Source organism: Setaria italica, chromosome III (assembly GCF_000263155.2).
Source record: "Setaria italica strain Yugu1 chromosome III, Setaria_italica_v2.0, whole genome shotgun sequence".
Classification (NCBI taxonomy): Eukaryota; Viridiplantae; Streptophyta; class Magnoliopsida; order Poales; family Poaceae; genus Setaria; species Setaria italica.
In genome coordinates, this window is record NC_028452.1 from 43291646 (window position 1) to 43312284 (window position 20639).

At 44.2% G+C, this 20639-nt stretch overlaps 2 protein-coding genes across 2 annotated transcripts; one reads left to right on the top strand and one right to left on the bottom strand.

Annotated features, from left to right (window-relative positions):
- Positions 1 to 5785: 5785 nt before the first annotated feature.
- LOC101780107 lies at positions 5786 to 11216 on the top strand. The gene is made up of 7 exons (XM_004962733.4): positions 5786 to 6222; positions 7615 to 7806; positions 7966 to 8238; positions 9098 to 9200; positions 9546 to 9664; positions 9836 to 10003; positions 10098 to 11216. The coding sequence occupies exons 1-7, from the start codon at positions 5875 to 5877 to the stop codon at positions 10707 to 10709; spliced, it is 1815 nt and encodes a 604-aa protein (XP_004962790.1). The 5' UTR covers positions 5786 to 5874; the 3' UTR covers positions 10710 to 11216.
- A 3635-nt stretch (positions 11217 to 14851) lies between these two features.
- Positions 14852 to 19577, bottom strand: LOC101780508 (putative disease resistance RPP13-like protein 3). The gene is made up of 2 exons (XM_004962734.3): positions 18743 to 19577; positions 14852 to 16994 (listed from the first exon to the last, which is right to left on the bottom strand). The coding sequence occupies exons 1-2, from the start codon at positions 19552 to 19554 to the stop codon at positions 14996 to 14998; spliced, it is 2811 nt and encodes a 936-aa protein (XP_004962791.1). The 5' UTR covers positions 19555 to 19577; the 3' UTR covers positions 14852 to 14995.
- Positions 19578 to 20639: the final 1062 nt, after the last annotated feature.

The window sequence follows — 20639 nt, forward strand, 5'->3', positions numbered from 1 at the left end:
TTAGGCTTAATAGATTCGTCTCGCGAATTAGCTCAGGAGTTCTGCAATTAGTTTTATAATTAACTCATATTTAGTCCTCCTAATTAGCATCTGAACATCCGATATGATACTGCTAAAGTTTAACCCCCACAAATATGAATATGGTTGCCCCCCATATAAGTGCGGTGGTTTGGCTCATGTGCTTGCAACGGTAATCTCCCGAGAGTCCCAGTAGGCCAGTACTACCTCGACTTCATGCATGGCACAAGGAAAGAATTTGCATAATAAAAAATACACTACTGGGAGGTGATCTTTAGTACCGGTCCGCAACCCTTTTAGTACCGGGTCAAATAATCGGTACTAAAGAGTTACCAACCGGTACTAATACGTTTTTATCAAAAAATAAAGAAAAAAATCTATTGACTACCGGGAGGTCCCCGCACACACACATCGTCACAAGTCACACGATTTTCACTGCACGTGCATGGTTCGTGACATTCGAATCCACGACCTCCATACTCATACGAGCTTTCCTTACCATCTCACCTACATTACACATGTGATAGAGTTAGATATGCTTTCCTTTTGAAGTAATCCGTGGAGAGGCCTTTAGTATCTGATCCTTTAGTACCGGGTAGTGTTATGACCCGGTACTAAAGCCACGAGAACTTTTAGTACTAGGCGGTGTTATGACCCGGTACTAAAAGGCCTCTAGGTTTCCAAATTAGGACCCAGTACTAATGCTAATATTAATACTGGATTAAAAAATAACCGGTACTAAGACTGAGGACGAATGCTCATATTTAATATATATGAGCTAATCAATGGGTACTACACTAGTGCTCTGCTGTGAGAGGACGTTCACATAGTATATATACTTACACTCACCCTGTATACTCACATACACCTTCGAGAAACTGAACCGGCGTATCTTAATTAACAAAGTCACTAAATGTTTCTCCGCTGGTTAATTTTTTAAAATAAATCTAGAAAAATATGAACTCTAAATCTAGAAAAATATGAACACTCTCGAGTTGAGAGTCAGAACCCGAGTGAATAGATTCCAACCCAAGTAACCTCTCTGCGCTCTTGGCTTACACATTTGCACGATCTTTTTTCTGAAGGAAAAAAATACACGTTTGGTCCATTACAAAACAGAGGCCAAGTCAGGGACTCAGAGTGCCCAACGGTCGGTCCCCGAGGCGGACCGGCAGATGGTCGCCGGCGTCACTCCATAGGCCGGCCAGCCGGTGCTGGCACGTACGGCGGCGCAGGAGTTTGGCTTGAGCCCGACGGCCGACCGGGATTCCAGGTCCCGAGCAGAGAGCCACCGGCTGCAGGGAATCGATGGGCCGGAGGGGAAGAATATGTGCGCCGTACGTGCTGGCAGGACAGGCCGGGGGCCGGCCACCGGCGTCCCTTTCCACGACACGAGCACGGAGCACCGGCCGGCGGGCGTGCGGGTGCGCCGTTGCGAGCGAGCGTACGTGCGCGCACTCGATCGAGAACGACATACTGGACTACCGCGCTGCCGTGCACTGCCGCATCGGTCTCATCGCTAGCATAGCTCCGTCTCCACTCCGCAGGCTCCGATCCTCCAACGGTTGGAAGCCCTGCAATCTTCCCTGCAAAAATGGAAGTATCGTTAGCTTAGGGTCCGTTTGTAAATGGAGCGGCTTTTATACTGTTTTCGGCTTCACCATATTTTCATAAATGGATCGGAGATGTCAAATGTCCCATATGCCCTGATATATGATTTGGTTGTTAAGCTTAATTGCATGTTTCCCTTCAGTTTATAATTTTAGTTCATGTAAAATAACAAATAAATAGAAATATTTCTTACTAGTGATCAAGTTTTAGAAGTAGAGTGGTTTTTTAAAAAAAAGAGTCATATGATCCTCACACAGTGAACATATAGGAGTAATCAAGATAGAATAGCGTATTTTATTTCTTACACATGGGACCCCACACAACGTTTTTTTTTCAACAAACACACGGCGTGGACAGTGGACCTCATCTCTTTGCTCTCCAGCATCTTCATCTTCATCCCCATCCGCATGCTGTTCATTTGTGCTATGCTCTCTCTCTCGGTCAAAAGCAATGGATGGTAGATCGGTGGTGTGAGCAGAGCGGAGCGGGCTTGCAGGGTCAGGCTAGCCAGTCAACTGCCGTGGAAGGCGACGGCGATGGCTGACGGGCGGCCGTTCGAGAGGTGCCGACGGCCGCTGCTCTCCAACCGCCACTGCTCCCCTCACCCTGCTTTGTGCCCACGGCCCACCGCTCCCCCACCGGTCTAGGTCCCGCGTGGCTCCCCCACTGGTCTTGGCGCCCGCAGCCACGACTGAATGGCGCGCTCGCGCAGAGGCAAAGGCAGTGAGCGCTACGCCCGCGCCATCTTGAGGGGTAGTTTGGTAGTAGCATGTGCAGGGACGGTGAAGGAGCCGAAGGAGGAGCCACTATTTTGGCTCCTTCCACCCAGTGCAAAAACGGCTCTGGCTCCATAAGTGCTTCTTGCTTGAAGCCATTTTGAAATTGGGTATTTGGTAGAGCTCCTAGTGAAGCTGCTTGCGAAGCCGTTTTTGAAGCCTTACCAAGAGGCCCTTAAGGCCCCTTTGCCTAGACTGCCGAAGCAACACTATAGCAAGGAGCTAGAATGACAAACCGAGATCCAAAATGAACTACAAAAGTGAAGGAGTTGGAGGAGCCAGAAAAAGTAGCTCCACCGGTTCCGGCTCCGCCTTGCTACAGTAGCACTACAGCAAGAGCTCCTTAGCTTGTAGTGTTACAAATGGTTGAAAGATGTCACGGCTTTAGCGGACCCTAAGGCGGGAGGGGGGGAGTGATCAGGGAGGGCCGAACGATGGAATGAGGTGCTAGCCGTGGTGCTAGAGCGATGGCGGGCTGTGAACCATGTGGCCTTGACACACTTCGTGAGAACCATTCCAACCACCCGATCATAATCACACGTGCGAGAAATAGGAGCGACGTGGCCGAATGAGCGTCCGATTTTGGGCCCGATTTCAAAATCAACTTTCGTCTTATAGAGATTCGCACACACCTTTTTCAGAATTAAAGGACCCATAGTTTCCGATTTATTTAAGAATCCTTGAAACCTTAGGAGGCGGCCCTAGCCAGATGCTTGTGGTGGTCGTGGGCGGTTGGGCAGGTAAAGGAGGGGACGAGAGTATCATGACGATGAGGTTAGCATTTAGAGCGGTTACGGTACATGATACATTATTTGTAAAATTTCCAAATGCTAATTATTGTTCCCACCACGGTCCATAGACCACAGAGCACCAAGAATAACCTAGCTGGCAGATAAACGCCCCCGGCCCTCCACACGAGAGAGAGAGAAAAAAAAACAGAGCAGACACGACGGTGACTCTCATAGTACCAAGCATACCAACGGGAGCTCACAATTGGCCGGCGCAAGGAATCAATCATCATCATCATCGTCATGGCCATCGCCGTCGCCAGCTTCATCTAAACATTCCAAGACGTGATGTCATGTCACGCCAGGCCAGTAGGCGTGCACGCTCGCACGCCTTCGTGTCTGCTAACGTCTGTCCCCGGCTTTGCTTTAACTTTGCATTGCATTATTAGTTAGCCAGATAAAAAAGATGATCACACAAATGATTATTTGGGGTACGATTCGATTAAAGAGGGGATGAAGGCATTATTGCCACCACTGCAGCTGCCACCGGTATACTGGTACGTGGGCCCTCACGCCCCCTGTGTCCGTTCCCCCACTCGTGCGCAGCAGGCAGGCAGGCCTGCGAACGTTGACCTGGCAGGGCCCGCGAACCGGCAGCGGCGGGGCCCACTGGTCAGTTGGCACGGCACGAGCACGGCTGGCTGGCTGCTTGAGGGGGCCTGGATGATACTTTGTGCGCCCAACGGTGGGGCTGGAATAGATTGTCCGGTATCTCAATTTTCATGCCTATTATCCAAAAAAAGAAAGAAAAAACCATGCCGGGATCTTCTGCGGTCTTTCACCCGTCAAGCTATTTTTATGTCGTGTTTATCCCCGGCCATAGCGTTATCCAATTCGTAAGCTAAGTCACGCTTGAACCCACGTACCATGTTGCGGTCATCGGATTGTGGAGGAATTAAAGGGGATTTTATCGAACACGCGCTGAAGAACCATATTCTACTTGAACATAGAATGTTTCTTTTAGTTAATAAGAGTCTTTTGCACACAAGGCACGTAGTGATGGCGACGCGAAGAACTCAGCATTGGGGAGGGTACTATGCTAATCACGGACTCTGAACCAGCTTGACTGGTCCATGCAAAATGCTTTTTTTTTGGCGCGAAACCGAATGATTGTGGGAGCTCAAAATCAGAGCATACAAGCATGGAATATCCAGGCATAAAAGCGCGAAGGTACTTGAAGAATAAACATGATTCCTTCGAGTTATTCCTCTCCATCTCCATCTTGGATGAAGAAGCTGCATGCAGCAACCGTTTCTTTCACACAATCTCAGTTTTGAATTTTTTTTTATCCCACCTGGTTTGCTCGCTTGGAGTAGGAGAGTTTCTTACGTTTAAATAAAAAAAAAACAGGCCTTCCCGGGATGTGGGGCCCACGATGGTGAGGGGAGCTTTCATGCATATGCCCTCCCATATTCTCCCTCACCAATGGCAGATTCCAGCTTCACAGAGGCAGCTGCTGCTCCGTCCTGCCATTTGGAGTTGGGATTGACCAGAATAGCCTCGCCCAAATATTTAAAACGGAATTAAAAAACAAGGTAACATTGTGTTTGGTGGGCATTTGGAAGGGGGACGACTAAGTCCAAGGTCCAAATAGTCCAACTAAACCTAGAAGGCAGCTAAGGAAGGCTATAATTTTCTTTGCTTAGAGCTAATGTATATAAATGGGTCATAAATCATACATTATTAATCATCAAAGTAAAAAAAACCCAAAAAAATGAATATAAGTAATATACATGGGAATTGAGTCGTAGCTATTAATGTATATAAATATCTACAGAAAATAATAATATGTCTATGAATATAAATAATATAAATCTAGGTTGAAATCACTTTAATAAAAAAAATCAATTTAGTTTTAAATATGAGTTCGTGCTTTTGACCTAACAATGACGTGCTTCTCAGAACTGTGGGATCGCATCATCACAACCATTGTTTAACTGGCATCATGCACGACCGCATGATTGTCTTTGTGGCGGCTTGCATGATTAGCAATATCATGAGCAAAAGCTTATCCATATCCTGAGTATTTTCCTTCTCCTTCCTCGCAAAAGATCAAAAACCCCTAACAATTGAAGATAAATTCAAGAATCACTGAATTTTTCTCTCGAACGTCCGAGTCGGCACCTACGAAGTACTTAAAATTTAACCGGAAGCCGATCACAATTGACTGACGGTGGGCCCTGAGCGTGGAGAAAAGAGCATGTATGCCGAAGTGTAGGCCATGTTTAGTTCCCTCCAAACTCCCAACTTTAACACTATGCAAAAAAAAGATTCTCATCACATCAAATTTGTGGTACATGCATGGAGTACTAAATGTAGACGAAATCAAAAACTAATTGCACGGTTTTGTTGTACTTTACGAGACGAATCTTTTAAGCCTAATTAGTCAATATTTGGACAATAATTCACAAATACAAACGAAACGCTACAGTTGTGCATTTATGGCAAAATGTCAATTTTGCTACTTCCAGATTAGGAACTAAACAGGGCCGTAGTCAAACATAACGTTAAACCCCCAGGGGCAAACCCGTCTTTTCGTCCCTGATCTCCCTCCAATATAGCCGACCCCCGCAGCCGTCCCGACCCGACGACTCCCCCTCTCCCCCTCCTCTTCGCTTCGACACCTACACACCTACACGCACAAAACCCGCGCGCTCGCGCTCTTGCCGTGCAGCGCCGCGATGGGCGCGACGGGGATGGCGACGGCGGCGGGGACGGCGGTGCTGGTGTACCTCGTCCTGTCGGGTCGGCTCTGCGGGGACGCCGCCGGAGACGGCCGGGAGGACCAGCTGATATCCTCCGCGGTGTCGGCGGCCGCGGCGGCGCGGCGCCGGCGCAAGGAGGAGGCCCGGGAGCGGGCGCGGCGGCAGCGGCGGAGGGAGCGGCGGTGGCCCGAGCGCGCCCCGGACGGGTGGGGCGAGGCCGTCGCCGTGGCGACGCGCACCGTGCGTTTGACCTGGGCGGAGACGCTCGGCAAGTGGGCCCTCGGAGAGGTCGCCTTCGGGATCAAGTACTACATGCGGCAGCAGGTGCGTGCGCCGCCCTCGCCGATCGCCTGCCGGTTTCGTACTAATAGCAGCGGCGGCACCCGCGCTCTCGAGTCCCCATTGCGCCGTGGAATGTTCAATTTGTTCTTGGCGTGTTCTTGCGCGAGTTTGTTTTTTTTTTGAAAAAAAGATTTTCTACCTTTTGGGGTGCTTGGTTACCCTTGGAAGTGATTGGTTGCTTCCTCGGTAGTAGTAGTTTTCTGGGTCAGGCAGGCTTAGCTTGTCGCTTTTTTCCATTTTTCTTTATGCCGTTTGAAAACCGCGAAAAGGGACAACATCTCATTGGAAGGATCTTGCGTGCAAGAAAAGATGGAGAAGAAACGCCCAATCTGTGCCAGGATTCCTTTTCTCCTGCTCCGATTTTTCGTCGCCATTTAACTGTGCCGTAGAGTAGGCTTGTCCTTGTTTATTTGTTTCCCCTTCTTGATTGACAGCTTTTTTTTTATTAAAGGAAATAGCGTAGGTTAGTAATTTGATCCCATATTGCTCTGTTCTGAGAAACTAACAGTCACAGGCCGTTAGCTGCTTGTTGGCTAGTTAGCGATACTTTTTTTATGTTGTTGATGAAACTTTTTTAGGTTCAGTTTCCCGGCAAGTCCGTCCGTTTGGCTAGTTAGCGATACTTTTTTTATGTTGTTGATGAAAATTTTTTAGGTTCAGTTTCGCGGCAAGTCCGTCCGTGTAGCTGCTTCCATTTTTGGACCAAGTCATACCTCGACGCTTATGTGGCAACATGTTATCCTAGCTAGCAACTAGCATATCCAAGGTCTCGTGACTACATGTGCCTAGTTTGCAGTTTGCTACCAATCTGGGAATGGGGTACATGTCTACATGCTGTCTTGGTTTTGGAGAACTCTTGCATGATGCATAATTCAACTAACAATTTAATGGATGATGGATAACTTCAATTATTTTCTCCTACTGACATCTGTTTTGACGGATATACATGTATAGTATTGGTTCATATATTTGGTGCTATGGTTCATCATGAAGTGGGACTACTTTAGCATACCTATTGAATTTGATTCCTTGTGATTTTAAATAAGAAGACTGTTTTATATATAACAGACCCTACTTTCCTTCCCAAAAACTGACTCCACTTTCGTTTATTTAGGCTGCAGAAATGTTAAAGTTAAGCGATCGTTAGATTTGAACCTGATACCTAACTTTAGGATAAGAATATAGGATGCTACTTGGCTTTAGCCTTTAGGTGCTCAAAGTATTGTACAGTCCAGAATCACAAGTGCTGATAGATTTCTTCCAGAATTTGATGACCTCATCACCTTACCTTTTTGTAATTTCTCATTTTTATCAGCCATGATGTCGACAGACTACATTTTGATATGGATATGACATCTCAGTTTACTGTTTCAGGGTAATCTGCAGCATGAGTATGCTGGAAGCGATTCTGTACTACTGGATGGGCCTGAGGTAAGGCAGGAGTTGATTTCGCTACTCAGATACCTGAATCAATGTATGTATTTCTCGAAGAAGCCATACAAGGTGTTTTTGGAGTTTGGTGGATATGACCAGAATGATGTTCTTATAAAGAAATCTAAGGCGAGGGTGCGTAAGTATCAGTCAATTCTTTTGTCAATTATGTGTTGAGACTTGAGACTCAACGTTCCATAACTGTGCTGAGCCAATAATTTTCTGTTCATACCAGTACTGAACTACTGATAACGAATGAAGACTAACCAGCTGAAATTCTCTGCTATCATGCAGCTCTTGAAGCCTGCTTTCACAGTTGTTTGCGATAGAAGTAGCAAATGCTTTCTCCTTTTCATTCGGGGGGCTATCAGTGTTAAGGAGCGGCTGACAGCGGCAACTGGTGCAGAGGTTCCATTTCATCATGTAGTGGTCCAAGAAGGTCGTGTTTCCAACCTAGTGTTGGGGTATGCCCATTGTGGAATGGTTGCAGGAGCTCGATGGATTGCAAAACGAGTCATTCCTTGCCTAAGCAAAGCAGTCGAGCAATTCCCAGACTACGAGGTTAAGGTAATTTCTTTCAGTTCTAGCGAGGTGATCTTTTGATGTTTAACCACTCTGAATTGTCAAATACTCATGCCATTGAATATTGATAGTCTAGCGCTTTTAATTTGTAATGTGGACATATTTCCTCACTATCTACTCCATGGAATTGGTATAGATTGCGAAACTAGTGAACTACAATTCTCTGATTCTGTTTTAATTTCACTTCTTCATAAATTTATAATAGATGTTTACCTGTGCACCAAACAAATTTAACAAAAAAATCAACCTAAGTTGTGAACCTAAAGCAAGTGCAACTGCAAGTTGTAACCAAGTGAAATATTTTCCCTTGAAATCAAAGTAAAAGAACTTTGAGGTGCTCTTGCAGTGTCAATGGATTTTGTATGATTCTCTAGTGCTGAGACAGAATGTTGAGAAAATAGATTGCCAAACTACTAATGTGTGAACTTAAAGTTATGACTACCATGAGTAGAGAGAATAAGAGGCCAGCACTCAGAAATATAAGAATTTTTAGCAAATTTGTATGGAATTAATGCTGAACAGCTTAATAGTGTTGTATCTGTTTTCTTCATTCACTTTTATTTTTGTTTATGTGTGATTTCAGTGTCACTACAATTTTGTTAACTAACCCGGTGCTACTCAAATCTCGTTCATGTAGAGAATCTAAAAAGAATTTATTGATTTTTTTTCTATTAGTTTCTTTCATCCTAATGACTACTTTGCTTCAGAAAGGAATTTCTATCTATTCCTGCATTTCTTTGTATTCAAGTTTTATCACAAACAGTATGTGATGTTGAATATGTGTCTTGCATCCAACCCTTTCTTCGTTTTACTAACTCAATGGCAGCCTTTTTGTTTTATCTAGATCATTGGACATTCAATGGGAGCTGGGATTGCAACAATACTGACATACATCCTACGTGAGAACGAGAAGTTGTCATCATCCACTTGTATTGCATTTGGGCCAGGTACTGCATTTTTAGCTCAACAAACTATAGTTTTAACATTGGACACCATTTATCCTTCACTAAAATTCCATATTGGCATCATCCCGTAACACTTTAATGACTGGTTGCTTAGGTTCACCTGCCAGCATTTGGAATCATGCTTATCATTTTTTAGAAAAAGATCTGGCCGTAGTCATATAAAAACAAAAGGATGGCAAAAAAAAGGAATAATGATGTCATATTTATACTGAACCAATGTTTTAAGATGGCTGAGCTGAGCTGTGCATTAGCGGAGCATATTCCTCTGAATTATATCCAGAAGCCTAGATCATTACTAGAATCTAACATCTGTGAATTACTCTTCAGCTGCTTGCATGACGTGGGACTTGGCTGAGTCGGGTAAAGACTTTGTTACCACCATTGTTAACAGAAATGACCTAGTGCCATCCTTGGGCCTAGTTTCTGCTGCCAAGCTTCGTACAGAGGTACCTGTCAGCCAATTTATTATTTGATATTTGAGTATCTGAGCAAAGCGGAATAAGGAATAATATTGAATAGTTAAGCAGTTGTTTAGAAGGAAGGAAAATTACTTTCCTCAAAAAGTTTCTGCCCTTAAAGGAAAAACATATATTTACCGTTGCTGTCAATGCTGGCAGGTTATGGCATCATCTTGGGCACATGACCTTCGCAAACAAATTCAGCAGACTAGGTTCTTAGGTTTTGTGAACCGTTCTGTGAGTTTCATCAGATCTCATGTGCCCTTCGTCTCTGATCCAAGATCTAAGGTTGTAGATGTTGATATGCTGCAATCTCAGAGTTCTGAGGTATAATAAATATGTTATTCCAAACACTAGTTCTTAAAACAGATGATCAGTTATGCCTAATACTTATGAGTCGATTCCTCATGGCTTCTGGCAGGCTGGGAGCAAGCCTTCAGCAGATACGCTTGCTATGGTAAAGAAACGCCCTGCGCTGGTTTTCTGGTCATGTGTTGCTGCACAGAAACAGACTGTTGAATCTTTTAAACAAACTCAGGACATGGAAAATCAAACTGACACTAATGTCAAAACTGTGAAAGTTACTAACGAAGCTGCTGCTGAGCTAGTCGCAATTGATCTTCGTGAGCTAAACCTTGAAGAATCAGATGAGGATAATGCTGACAGGGAGGAAAAGGGATCAGCACTGAAAGAAACATACGAAGAAGAGGCCAGGGAGCTCCTAGATTCCTTGACCGACGAGAAGCAGGAGCTATTGCCGTCAACCTCTGCTCAAGAGCGACACCAGCTATACCCCCCAGGGAGAATATTACACATGGTTGGATTGCAAGAAGCAGAAGTAACCACAGGTGAGCAAGGAGCCCAGGAGGAGGTTCTCACACTGTACGAGACACCACGACATTTGTACAGTAAGATTCGACTAGCGGGGTCCATGATAAGCGAACATTACATGCCCAAATACATTAAGACAATGGAGCAGTTAATCGAAAAGCTTGCAGAGGAGGACATTGACAACCAGCTGGACTCATTGTAGCATCAAAAGTGTGTACAGGATAGTTATTGTACAGATCATGGAAAGGAAAGCCATTGTTTCAGGTTGCTAGTGCTTCGCTCTGATTGGTTAAAAGGTTTGTGGTAGCAATCTAGAAGCTGTACAGCACTACCAATTTGACTTTGGCCTGTTGATTTGTTGTCATTTCACTTTGATAGACATCTCAGGAGGAGCTCAAAGAGCTGAACCTGGTGACGGTTTCAGTATTTCAGTACTTTCAGCAGCAGCAATTGTTTCTAGCTGTGGATATTATTTTAACTTTTAACCATTGAGTGACGCAGCCATGTGGGGAATTCACCTCAAAAGACACGTTACCACTCTGCTTATCAATTAGGCATTTAGTTTCTAAGTAGTATCAATTCTGGTTTCCGTGATTGGTTTACTCAGATGTGTACAGCTTACGGCAGCTATTTTCTTTGCCATGTTTTAAATTGCTAAGACAGTTTACTCACTGTTTGTAGAATCTGAGCAGCTGTTTCTTTAACTGAATTTATGTGTACAGTATCTGGCACGTTACAGATCAATTTTTACGAATTTTTCTATCAATTTTGTGATGTTTTCACTTGTACGACGTTTTGGTCTAATGCAGAGCTGCTCAGTCATGCTTTCGGAAGGCATCAAATTGGTTTATTGCTGTCAATTCGTGATGCTTTTTTTTGGAAAAAGTTTAAATTACTGCCCTGAAGTATGAGCAACGTCCGGATAACCCCCTAAACTAACAAACTGATTATTTAACCCCTCCGGTTTCCAAAATCAGTGCACAATACACCTTTTACTCCAAATCAAAAATGGTTTTGCTTATGTGGCGGTGGTTTAATTTTTTTTCGAGAATACGCAGGAGAGCTGCGTACCTTTGTATTAAGAAGAATGAGTAGAATTGTTACAACGCGGGCCTATCAGGCTCACGCACACGGTTTTGAAATATAGCTTGAGCTTACATGGCAACTTCTTTACATCCGTTTAAACACAAAGGTCAGGGTAAAAAAAACCACTAAGGTACCGTTGCTTCAACGTCGTCATGCTGTTGTCGCGGCCACTGGAACATTGCTAAGTATTTGGCTCTTGCTGCGCACCAATCAGCAGCTTGTTCTCGGATTAGCTCAGTCAGTTGCAGAGGATTTCTTTTTGGGGCTCTATCAAAGGTTCTGTCGTTGCGCTGTTTTCAAATTGTCCAGGAGATCAACATAAACAAGGAGTCCATCCCTTTTCTTAGTGATCTGCTCATGGCTCGCCGAGTGGCGGTGGTTTAATGCCAAATGGACTGATCAATGGGTCCACGTCAATGGTCGGCTCACTCTTTAGACGGGGCGAGATCGCGGCCAGAGGCTCTCACGGCGGCGGGAACGCGAATCGGGGTATCAGGCAAGCGGATCAAGCGGCAACAGCACGATTTTGGCGGACAGGACCGTGCGCTCACGACGCTTGTGATGCTGGGCAGCAAGCTGCAGCTGGTGATCGCGTTGCTGGTGCTGCTGGGCGGGAGATATGCATCCGGCCAGGAATGCCTCGACAATGACGATAATGGCATTCAACCTCCTAGTCCCTTGATAGCAAGCGTGGCCAGTGATCCTCCGGGTGCTGATTCTCAGCCTGTAGAGAGATGCATCATTGAGACATTGACAGACCAAAGTGGCTGAGCTTGGATGCCGTTTCGAGCTACTTGAAGTTCCTTTTCCATTGCGCCAGCTCGAAGACTTCCTACTTGTTCTGCAGGATGAGCAAACGGCACTAAGGGTCTACGGTGGGGGCAAGAGGAGGGAGGAACTTGGAGAAGCAGAACCACTGACATGGACCCATTAATCAGTCCATGTGGCATTAAACAGCTGCCACATAAGCAAAACCGGTTTTGATTAGGCGCAAAAGGTATATTGCGCACTGGTTTTGGAAATTGGAGGGGTTAAAGAAACAGTTTCTTAATTTAGAGGTTATCTGAACTTTGCTCATACTTTAGGGTAGTAATTCGGATTTTTTTCTTTTTTTGAATAAAGCTGAGCTTTATATTGCACACTTGTACAGCGTATAGCTCTGTTTGGAACAGGTTAAGTACTGCTTATGGCCAAAATAAGCTGAGAAGTAGCTGGACTAGATCTGAAGCTGGACTAGATCTGCTTCTTAGAGAAGCGTTTTTTGCATATTAGTGCAGTTTATTTAAGAAACACTTCCCCCACTCCCCACCTCTTGGCCATAGTAGTTGGTAGCCCATACCTTCCACGGTGCAACGCTGGTGACTGACCGGTATTGTTAGTTGTTATCGTGCATATCAATAGGCGACAGGGGTGTGACTAAGGTTGTCATATAATGTTGCATTAATGTCCAATGTGCTGTCTATCCCAGAGTGTCAAAATACACAAGCTCGGTGTCCACGTGATCATGCCTGACGATCTTTTTACATAACCCAAGGATTCCACGTAACAGAGAAGCTTGTTGCATATGTTTTGTTCGAGATTTATTTCACTGTAGATCAACTAACCGTGTTTCAAATATCGAAGAACGATGTCTGCAACATTAACATTATCATATATGTTTACTGTTCCAGTCATCTAAACCATCAAAGAGCAAATCTTCAACATCGGAGAACAATCGTCTCGAACATCAGGAAACAACATTTGCAGCATTGAAAACAACACTTGCAATAGAAAACTTCAGGCGCCTAAAACATATGAGGTGTTGACAAATAAGGTAAAAGAAAAATCATTGCTCTTCATTAATTGCAAACAAAATGCACTAAGGTTATGTGAGTGGTGAACTGCTGAACTAGATGACCATAAAAACATGGGTGTACTAGACGGAGAAGCAGAACTTCTATAACAAATTGATGCTAGGTAGCAAGAGTTGGATACATTTAAGGGACATACACAAGAATCAGCAATGGCAAAAGAGTCATATGAGATTGAGATTGAATACCCGAAAAAAAAGATTGGGATTGAAGAAGACATCATAAGAAACTAATACCCTCCTTCATCAACTCCTAAGCTTAAGTGTAGCTCTGCTGTGCGACCTGAAGCTATTTTGGTTTACATTGTGGCAGTTGGAGGTGCTCATAGAGGTAGCTGGTAGGATGGCACGCGTGTATTCATAAGGTTGCGTGTGCGTGCATCTATATGAGCGTCTGCACTGTGTTTCGAAAAAAGGGAAAACATGGTGCAGTGGCCAGTGTATTTTGGCCAGTGGGATATATATTTTGCGGCAGTGAACATTATTGTCGGATTTTGGTCTGTGAACATTCTGCCAATTGTATGATATAATATGCATCTGTATGAGATCTGTGAACATTTGAGAACCATAGTATTCACTCCACGTGTATGAAATGGGCTTGATTGTTAGAATGGGCTCCATAGTAAATTGGGCCAAAATTAACATGTGTAGAATGGACTAGACCTACAAACATTGTTCTACAAAATGGGATTAGTAAAAAAAAAGAACGAACTAGGCCTCAAAACGGATTCTGCCATAACTGAATTTCCTCAAAGTGGGCCAAAGCCCACATTACTTGGGCTTAGAACTCAACCTAGACTCAGCAATCACATATGCCATTCGGATGAATTATGACGACAAAATTCATCACAACATCTTGCCTAGTCAGATCCACAATCCGTCACAACCTTTTTGTCACGTCAAATCCATGTCACTAGGTTGCAGAAATTTAAGACGGATCGATTGTGCTCCGATGATGATGTAAAATGAACTTTCGTTCTTCTGAAGTTACAACGTGGAAGAACAATTTTGAGACCTAAACTGAGGATAGGGATCCGCGAGTTTTTTTTAAGGGAGATCCCTGTAGAGACCTTTGATGTTAAAGTAGTGGCCTGATTTACATCTCTTATTATCACGCAGAGGGATCTGAACCGCCTTCCAGATCTTGCAAACAGCACTGCAGCCATCGACTCGTGACATTTTCATGTTTCAAAAGTAACGATGCATAATGTCATAAAAGTAACGACGATACCATATTGTCATACTTTCTAAAAAAAAACTCTCAATCGTCACTGAATTAGATTAGACCCACAAGATAGGAGGCAAACTTATAATAATTGGTGACAAAAGCTTATGGTCACATCATATTTTTTTTTGGTAGTGTATGAGTTGTTTGTACATATGAATTTAATGTTCTACTAGTGACATAATGATACAAAAAGCATTAGGATTGAATTAGTCTTACAAACCAAAGTGGCCAAGAAGGCTCAAAAGGAAAAGAAGCACAACACAAGACAAGAAACCTTTATTTTCTCGACTAGCTTAAAACTCCCTAATCCCATCTCGTGCGCGTATCATTTGTTCAATTGGTCATCCGACGAGTCGTAGGCATCGCTATGTTCTCTTTTGACCACAAGGGTGAGATGGTTGGGATGGGTGCCTGATGTACCCCTGATATCATCCTCCGAACCCTGCACCTCCTCTTCAGCAGCTTTGAAGCAGTTGATACTCGCGTTGACATGTTTGAGAGCTGCAAGATTCTGCAGCCCGACAACTAGGCCACCTTGCCCATACTTGAACTGGCACCGTGCCTGCAGTTCTACTTTCAGGCTTTGGACCTTTGGCATGGCTCCTGGCTCAAACTCCAATGCAGCCTCTTGATCACCACCAAAACTGAACTTAAGCAAGCTCTGGAACCCTTGTTTACGGATGGAATGCCTTGGGTGGAGGTTGTCACCATCGTACCGTAAGCGTACGGTAAGAGAGGCCAACATGGGTAAACTTGCAAGAATCTCTATACCTTTCTTGGTCACCTTACCCTGAACTGAAATGCGGAGGCGGACCAGGTTGACGAATGACCTCATTTGGCTTGGTATGGCACTCAAAGGGTAGGGAAGGTAAAGTCTCTGAAGTGGCGGTGTAGAGCGACAAGATGCCATCAGTGCAGTTGCTACGACAGAATCATGCGCGAGATACAGTGTTCGAAGGCCCATGAGCAGTTTGGAGAGAGTCGAGACTGATGCTTTCTTGTGGCCTTCCACATCACATGCTTCGGTTGTATAATAGGAAAAAACTATAAGGAACCTCAGCTTGGTCAGATCGCCGAGCTCTTGGATAACCTTTGCAGATGATATACCGAGTTCGATCGTTGATAGCTCCTCCAAGGCTTGCATATTTCCAATTCCTTCCGGCAGCTGCACACCCGCTGGGACAAAAAGACGCACCAATTTCTTCAGTTGAACAATACTTGCGGGTAGTTTATTAATGCCACTCCTTTTCACATCTAGCGTCTCCAGATGTTGCAGCTTTCCTATTTGTTCTGGAAGCTCGCTGCACCGACCAGTTATTACAAGGTACTTCAATGGAGTGAAACTTTCAATATGCACATTGCGATCTCCAAAAAGGCATCTTCCTTGGATATTCAGCACACGCAGGGCGTGGCTACTAAAAAACTGAGGGATATAATCACCCAGCTGATCAGAATCATTAAAGATATGAACTGATCGAAGATGAGATGTATTCTTCAGTGCTTTTGCCATCTCTTCTGCTTCGGAAAAATCTGTTTGGATGGATAACCGGCGCATCTTGTTTGAAAAATTCCCAGAAAAACCTTTACCATTCCATATAACAACAAAATTGTCTTCCACAGCTTGTGATACAATAAAGTCGAATATGACATCGTGAACTCTGCAAAACTTCACTGCTCCACCTGCCCTGATCTTTGTAGGCTGGACCATGCTTCTATTGATCAACTCATTCAAGTAACTTTCGCCTACCTGCTCCATACTCTCTCTGTTTTGTCCCGGAATTAGTCCTTCAGCTACCCATGTCCGGATCAAGCGTCGACAATCAATAGAATAATCCTCTGGAAACACACTCAGATACAGCAAACAACTCTTTAGATGGAGAGGAAGATCAAAGTAACTAAGGAACAGAATTCTTTTCATTTTCTGAATCTGAGAAGCTGTCCCAACTGCAGAAGAAATAGAGTTCGATATGTTTTCCCATTCTTCCACCCTGTGGCATCTGTTTGCTAACAAACCAGAAATACTTATTATGGCTAATGGCAAGCCACCACACTTCCTCAAAACTTCAGTGGCTACTGCCCTCAAAACTTGGGGACAATCTTCACTGGAGAGAAATATTCTTCTAAAGAATAGTGTATGAGCGTCGTCTTCACAAAGTGGCTGTGCTTCATACATATACCCATCAATGCCGGTGCAACATGATTGAGCTACTTCTTTACTGCGTGTTGTAGTAATTATTCTACTTCGACTATTGTTGACAGGTAAGGCACATTTCACTTGCTCCCATGCTGATATGCTCCAGATATCGTCAATCACAATGAGGTACCTATATGCATTTGTTGGCACAACAAATTAGGAAAGCAAATATTACTTTTCAATATATAGACTATATATCTTGTTGAAAACTGAGATGTCCCGAGCAATTTCAATATAAATATGGTTTAAAAAAAGAAAAGAAAAAAAAGGAAGACTCGAACTTAGATGGATAAATTTAGTATGGGATAATAAATATCCTAGAGAACCCTAGACTGAAAAGCATCATCATCATCATCATTATTACTTCATTCATCTTGGAACTGAGCTCAGTTCGTAATAACAGCAGCATTTATATGTGTAGAGAATGTGAAACTGTGAAAGAAAAATACTACATCCGTCCTTAAATATATGATGTTTAGAGAGTACTTTAGACCCATAAGCCGAGTCAAAGCTACCTAACAAGTCATGATTCACCCGTGCAGCTCATAGGATTGAATCCTGGGTTTTCTTGCTCCATGCAAGGTTACCTTACTATCTCATCTGACAATGGTCAGTCTCACAAAGGAATTTTTTTTTTCATTTTGACCTTTGTTGTCAGAAAACTCTGATGATGGTTTAGGCACCTGACTTCAAATGCGAAAAACTTTCCAACTACAAATTTATAGATATATTTGGAGCTATAATTTCATATAAATATTTTCCTTCATTGACTCTACATGAATATTTATGAATTACAAATTGGCAAGGTGACATTTAGTTTTTCCAGCTTCACTTTGGAACAACTTAAATATTGTACATATTATAACTTCATTCATCTTGGAACTGAGCTGACGCACGTCAGAGTCAAAAAAGAGGTTCGATGAGTTGATCGTACTTAACCAATCTACATCATCATTTCACCACGTTACAGAGTGATTTATGATCACTGTTAGATAGTAAAATATTTTTAAATCATAAACACAAAATCTTCCTGACCTTTTTATTTCAAAGTGATTTTTATTTCCTAAACAATTCATTGTGAAAAATAATTTTCCCAACGGTTTCATAACAGAACGCTAGGGATACTAAGTTCTGACCATAGTTCTAAATAGGTGCGGCCTGAAAATACAGCTGGGGTTCCTCTTTCAAAGTCTCTTATATAATATTAGCTATCCTAAATGGTTCCAAGCTCCAACCGTGTTGCTTATTTGAAATGGTTCCAGTCTCCCAGCTTAAAGCTGTTAGGAACTGTCAAAGACAACCATGCATGCCGCCGCCCTCTGATATGTGCACTCTTTTTTAATAGTGGTAGGGAATGAAAACAAATTTGATCTTTGATAGCATGGAGTAAAATTCGACTTATTCGATATCCCATTCTTGAATCTGTCAGATTATAATGAATTCGTAGTTATTTGATGGAATAGAATTGATTTCAATAATCCCATTGAAATATCATGCACACATACAGCCAGTTTCTATACATACCAATCACATATCTACTTGCTGCTTGCACGTGACTACAAAAAACTACCTGAACGACTTGACCAATGTGACACATAACCCCTATCATGGTTGATGGGGTCCAGATGACATATGTTTTTTGTTTTTTTTGCGAGGAGATGACATGGAATTTGACTATATAGCAATACAGATATGTGTCAGCTATGGGAGTTCTACTTATTGGCCCTTATCAATTTTGAAACATTTGTTATGATTTATATAGAAAAATATCACTCAGAGCATTTGCATTAGATGAATTTTACGAGATAAAAATATATTCCATGACAGGACCTGATATGATGAACTGGATATATTTGAACAAGGAAATCATGGTATTACCTCTTGTCGATCAAGTATTCTCTCAAAGTGCGTATCAGCTGCTCCGTCTCCCATCTTTCTGACCGATCGTACTCGCTCTTATTGATTTGAGAGAGTACATCTCTTAGAAGCTTCTTGATATCAAGGGTTCGAGATATTGATACTGAAGCACGGCAGTCAAACGGTTCTTCAGCTTTGCGGTATACCTCCATGGCAAGAGTCGTCTTTCCCTGACCTCCGATTCCAAAGATGGACACCACCTTCAGCTGCTTCTCTTCACTCTTGAGCCACCCAATGATCTCCTCACGAGGTCCATCGATGCCAACCAGATCTCTTGCCTCCTCATAGAGTGTAGGTGCACGAGGGTCAAGACTCACAGGCTGCAGGTGGGTCATGGTAAGGTGCTCACCAATATCATATCGATCGCGCCTCTCTTTCTCCTCGACGACACGATCCTTTAGTTCTTTGATCTCTTTTGAGATCTTGCGGTCCTCCCACAGCTCCTTTATTTTGCACACCATGCTTTGCACCAAGTTTAGCTTTGCCTTTTTGGAGCTGTCAAGAAGCATGAAACGGTCAACACAATCTTCGATATCGTAAGATAGCTCACGCACCTTGCTCCTCCAATCCTTGGTCTGCACGTCGATCTGGTCATCGTCCACTTCAGCCAGCCTCTGCAGCGCGGCGTGCATGCTGCTCAGCTCATCTCGCATGAAGCGGATCCTGTGCCTGACGTTGCTGACCAGCTTGTATTCCTCGCCGAGAATGGCCGTCAGCTTGTTGACAGCGGAGTTCATCACGCCCGTGGCGGCACTCACCATCGCTCCGGACATCTTGGCGGGGGCGGGGGCGCGGCCGCGCGGGGCCGCGGGTGGCGGCGCGCGGGTGGCCGGCGGGGGCGCGGGGCGCGGCCGACGGCGAGCTGGGGCGGCCGCTGGTCCTGGCGCCTGGGCGCCTGGCGGCGAGTCGGGGGAGGGCGCACGCGCACAGGGCCCGGCCGGACGGGTGAGTGGTGACGGGTCACGGGAGGCTCGAGCAGAGGCAGTGCTAGCCTGCTGGGCAACGGGAGTTGCTGGGCCGCCTGGGCGCCTGGGCTGACTTCTCTTCGGGATAGGCTAATGGGCCAAAAAAACCTTTTTATACTATTTTTATGAAGAACTTTTCCACTGCTCTTGGGCCTCGCCCCGGGCTGCAGCCCGGGGCCCAGATCCGCCCCTGGGTCTGAGCTCTTCGTCTCTTTTTTTTCAAGGAACCCCTCTTCGTCTCTTACTTGAAACTTGAAAGATGACTCCGTTTCTCTGCTGTACTAATGAGTTGTGAATGATTTTGCCAGATTTTTAGTGTGCTGAAGTGTGGTGCAGAGAGAGCCAAGAAGTAGCTACTATCCCATGGACTGCAGAATCAATACTCCTCTACTAAACAACAGAATTGTCCCGGTCCTGAACCTCCGTATTGAATTGTATAACGAAGGTGAGAGCTCGGCAGCAGCTGCCATTCCGTGGGCTGCAGAGTCAAGTCTCCAATACTACACAATAGAAAATATCCTGGTTCTGGACCCGTATTAGGTTGTACTCCCTCCATCCCAAATTATGTCATTTTGACTTTTCTAGATTCATAGGTGTTTGTGCATATATACATGTGATGCATACAAACACCTATGAACCTAGAAAAATTAAAATGATATATAATTTGGAACAGAGGGAGTAGGACGAAAGTGAGAGCTCGGCAGTATTTGCCATCCTAAGTCTACTCGATCTACTATAGCCTGAACAACAGGAAATGTCTTTGTCCTGGACCCCATATTAATGAATGGTCCGAACCGTCCAATCTTATGCAAACGGATTTATATGGCATGTCTAGTGTTCATTGGTTATGTATAGGACCAAAGTGACCGATGTAGGGGTGACCGATCCGAGAG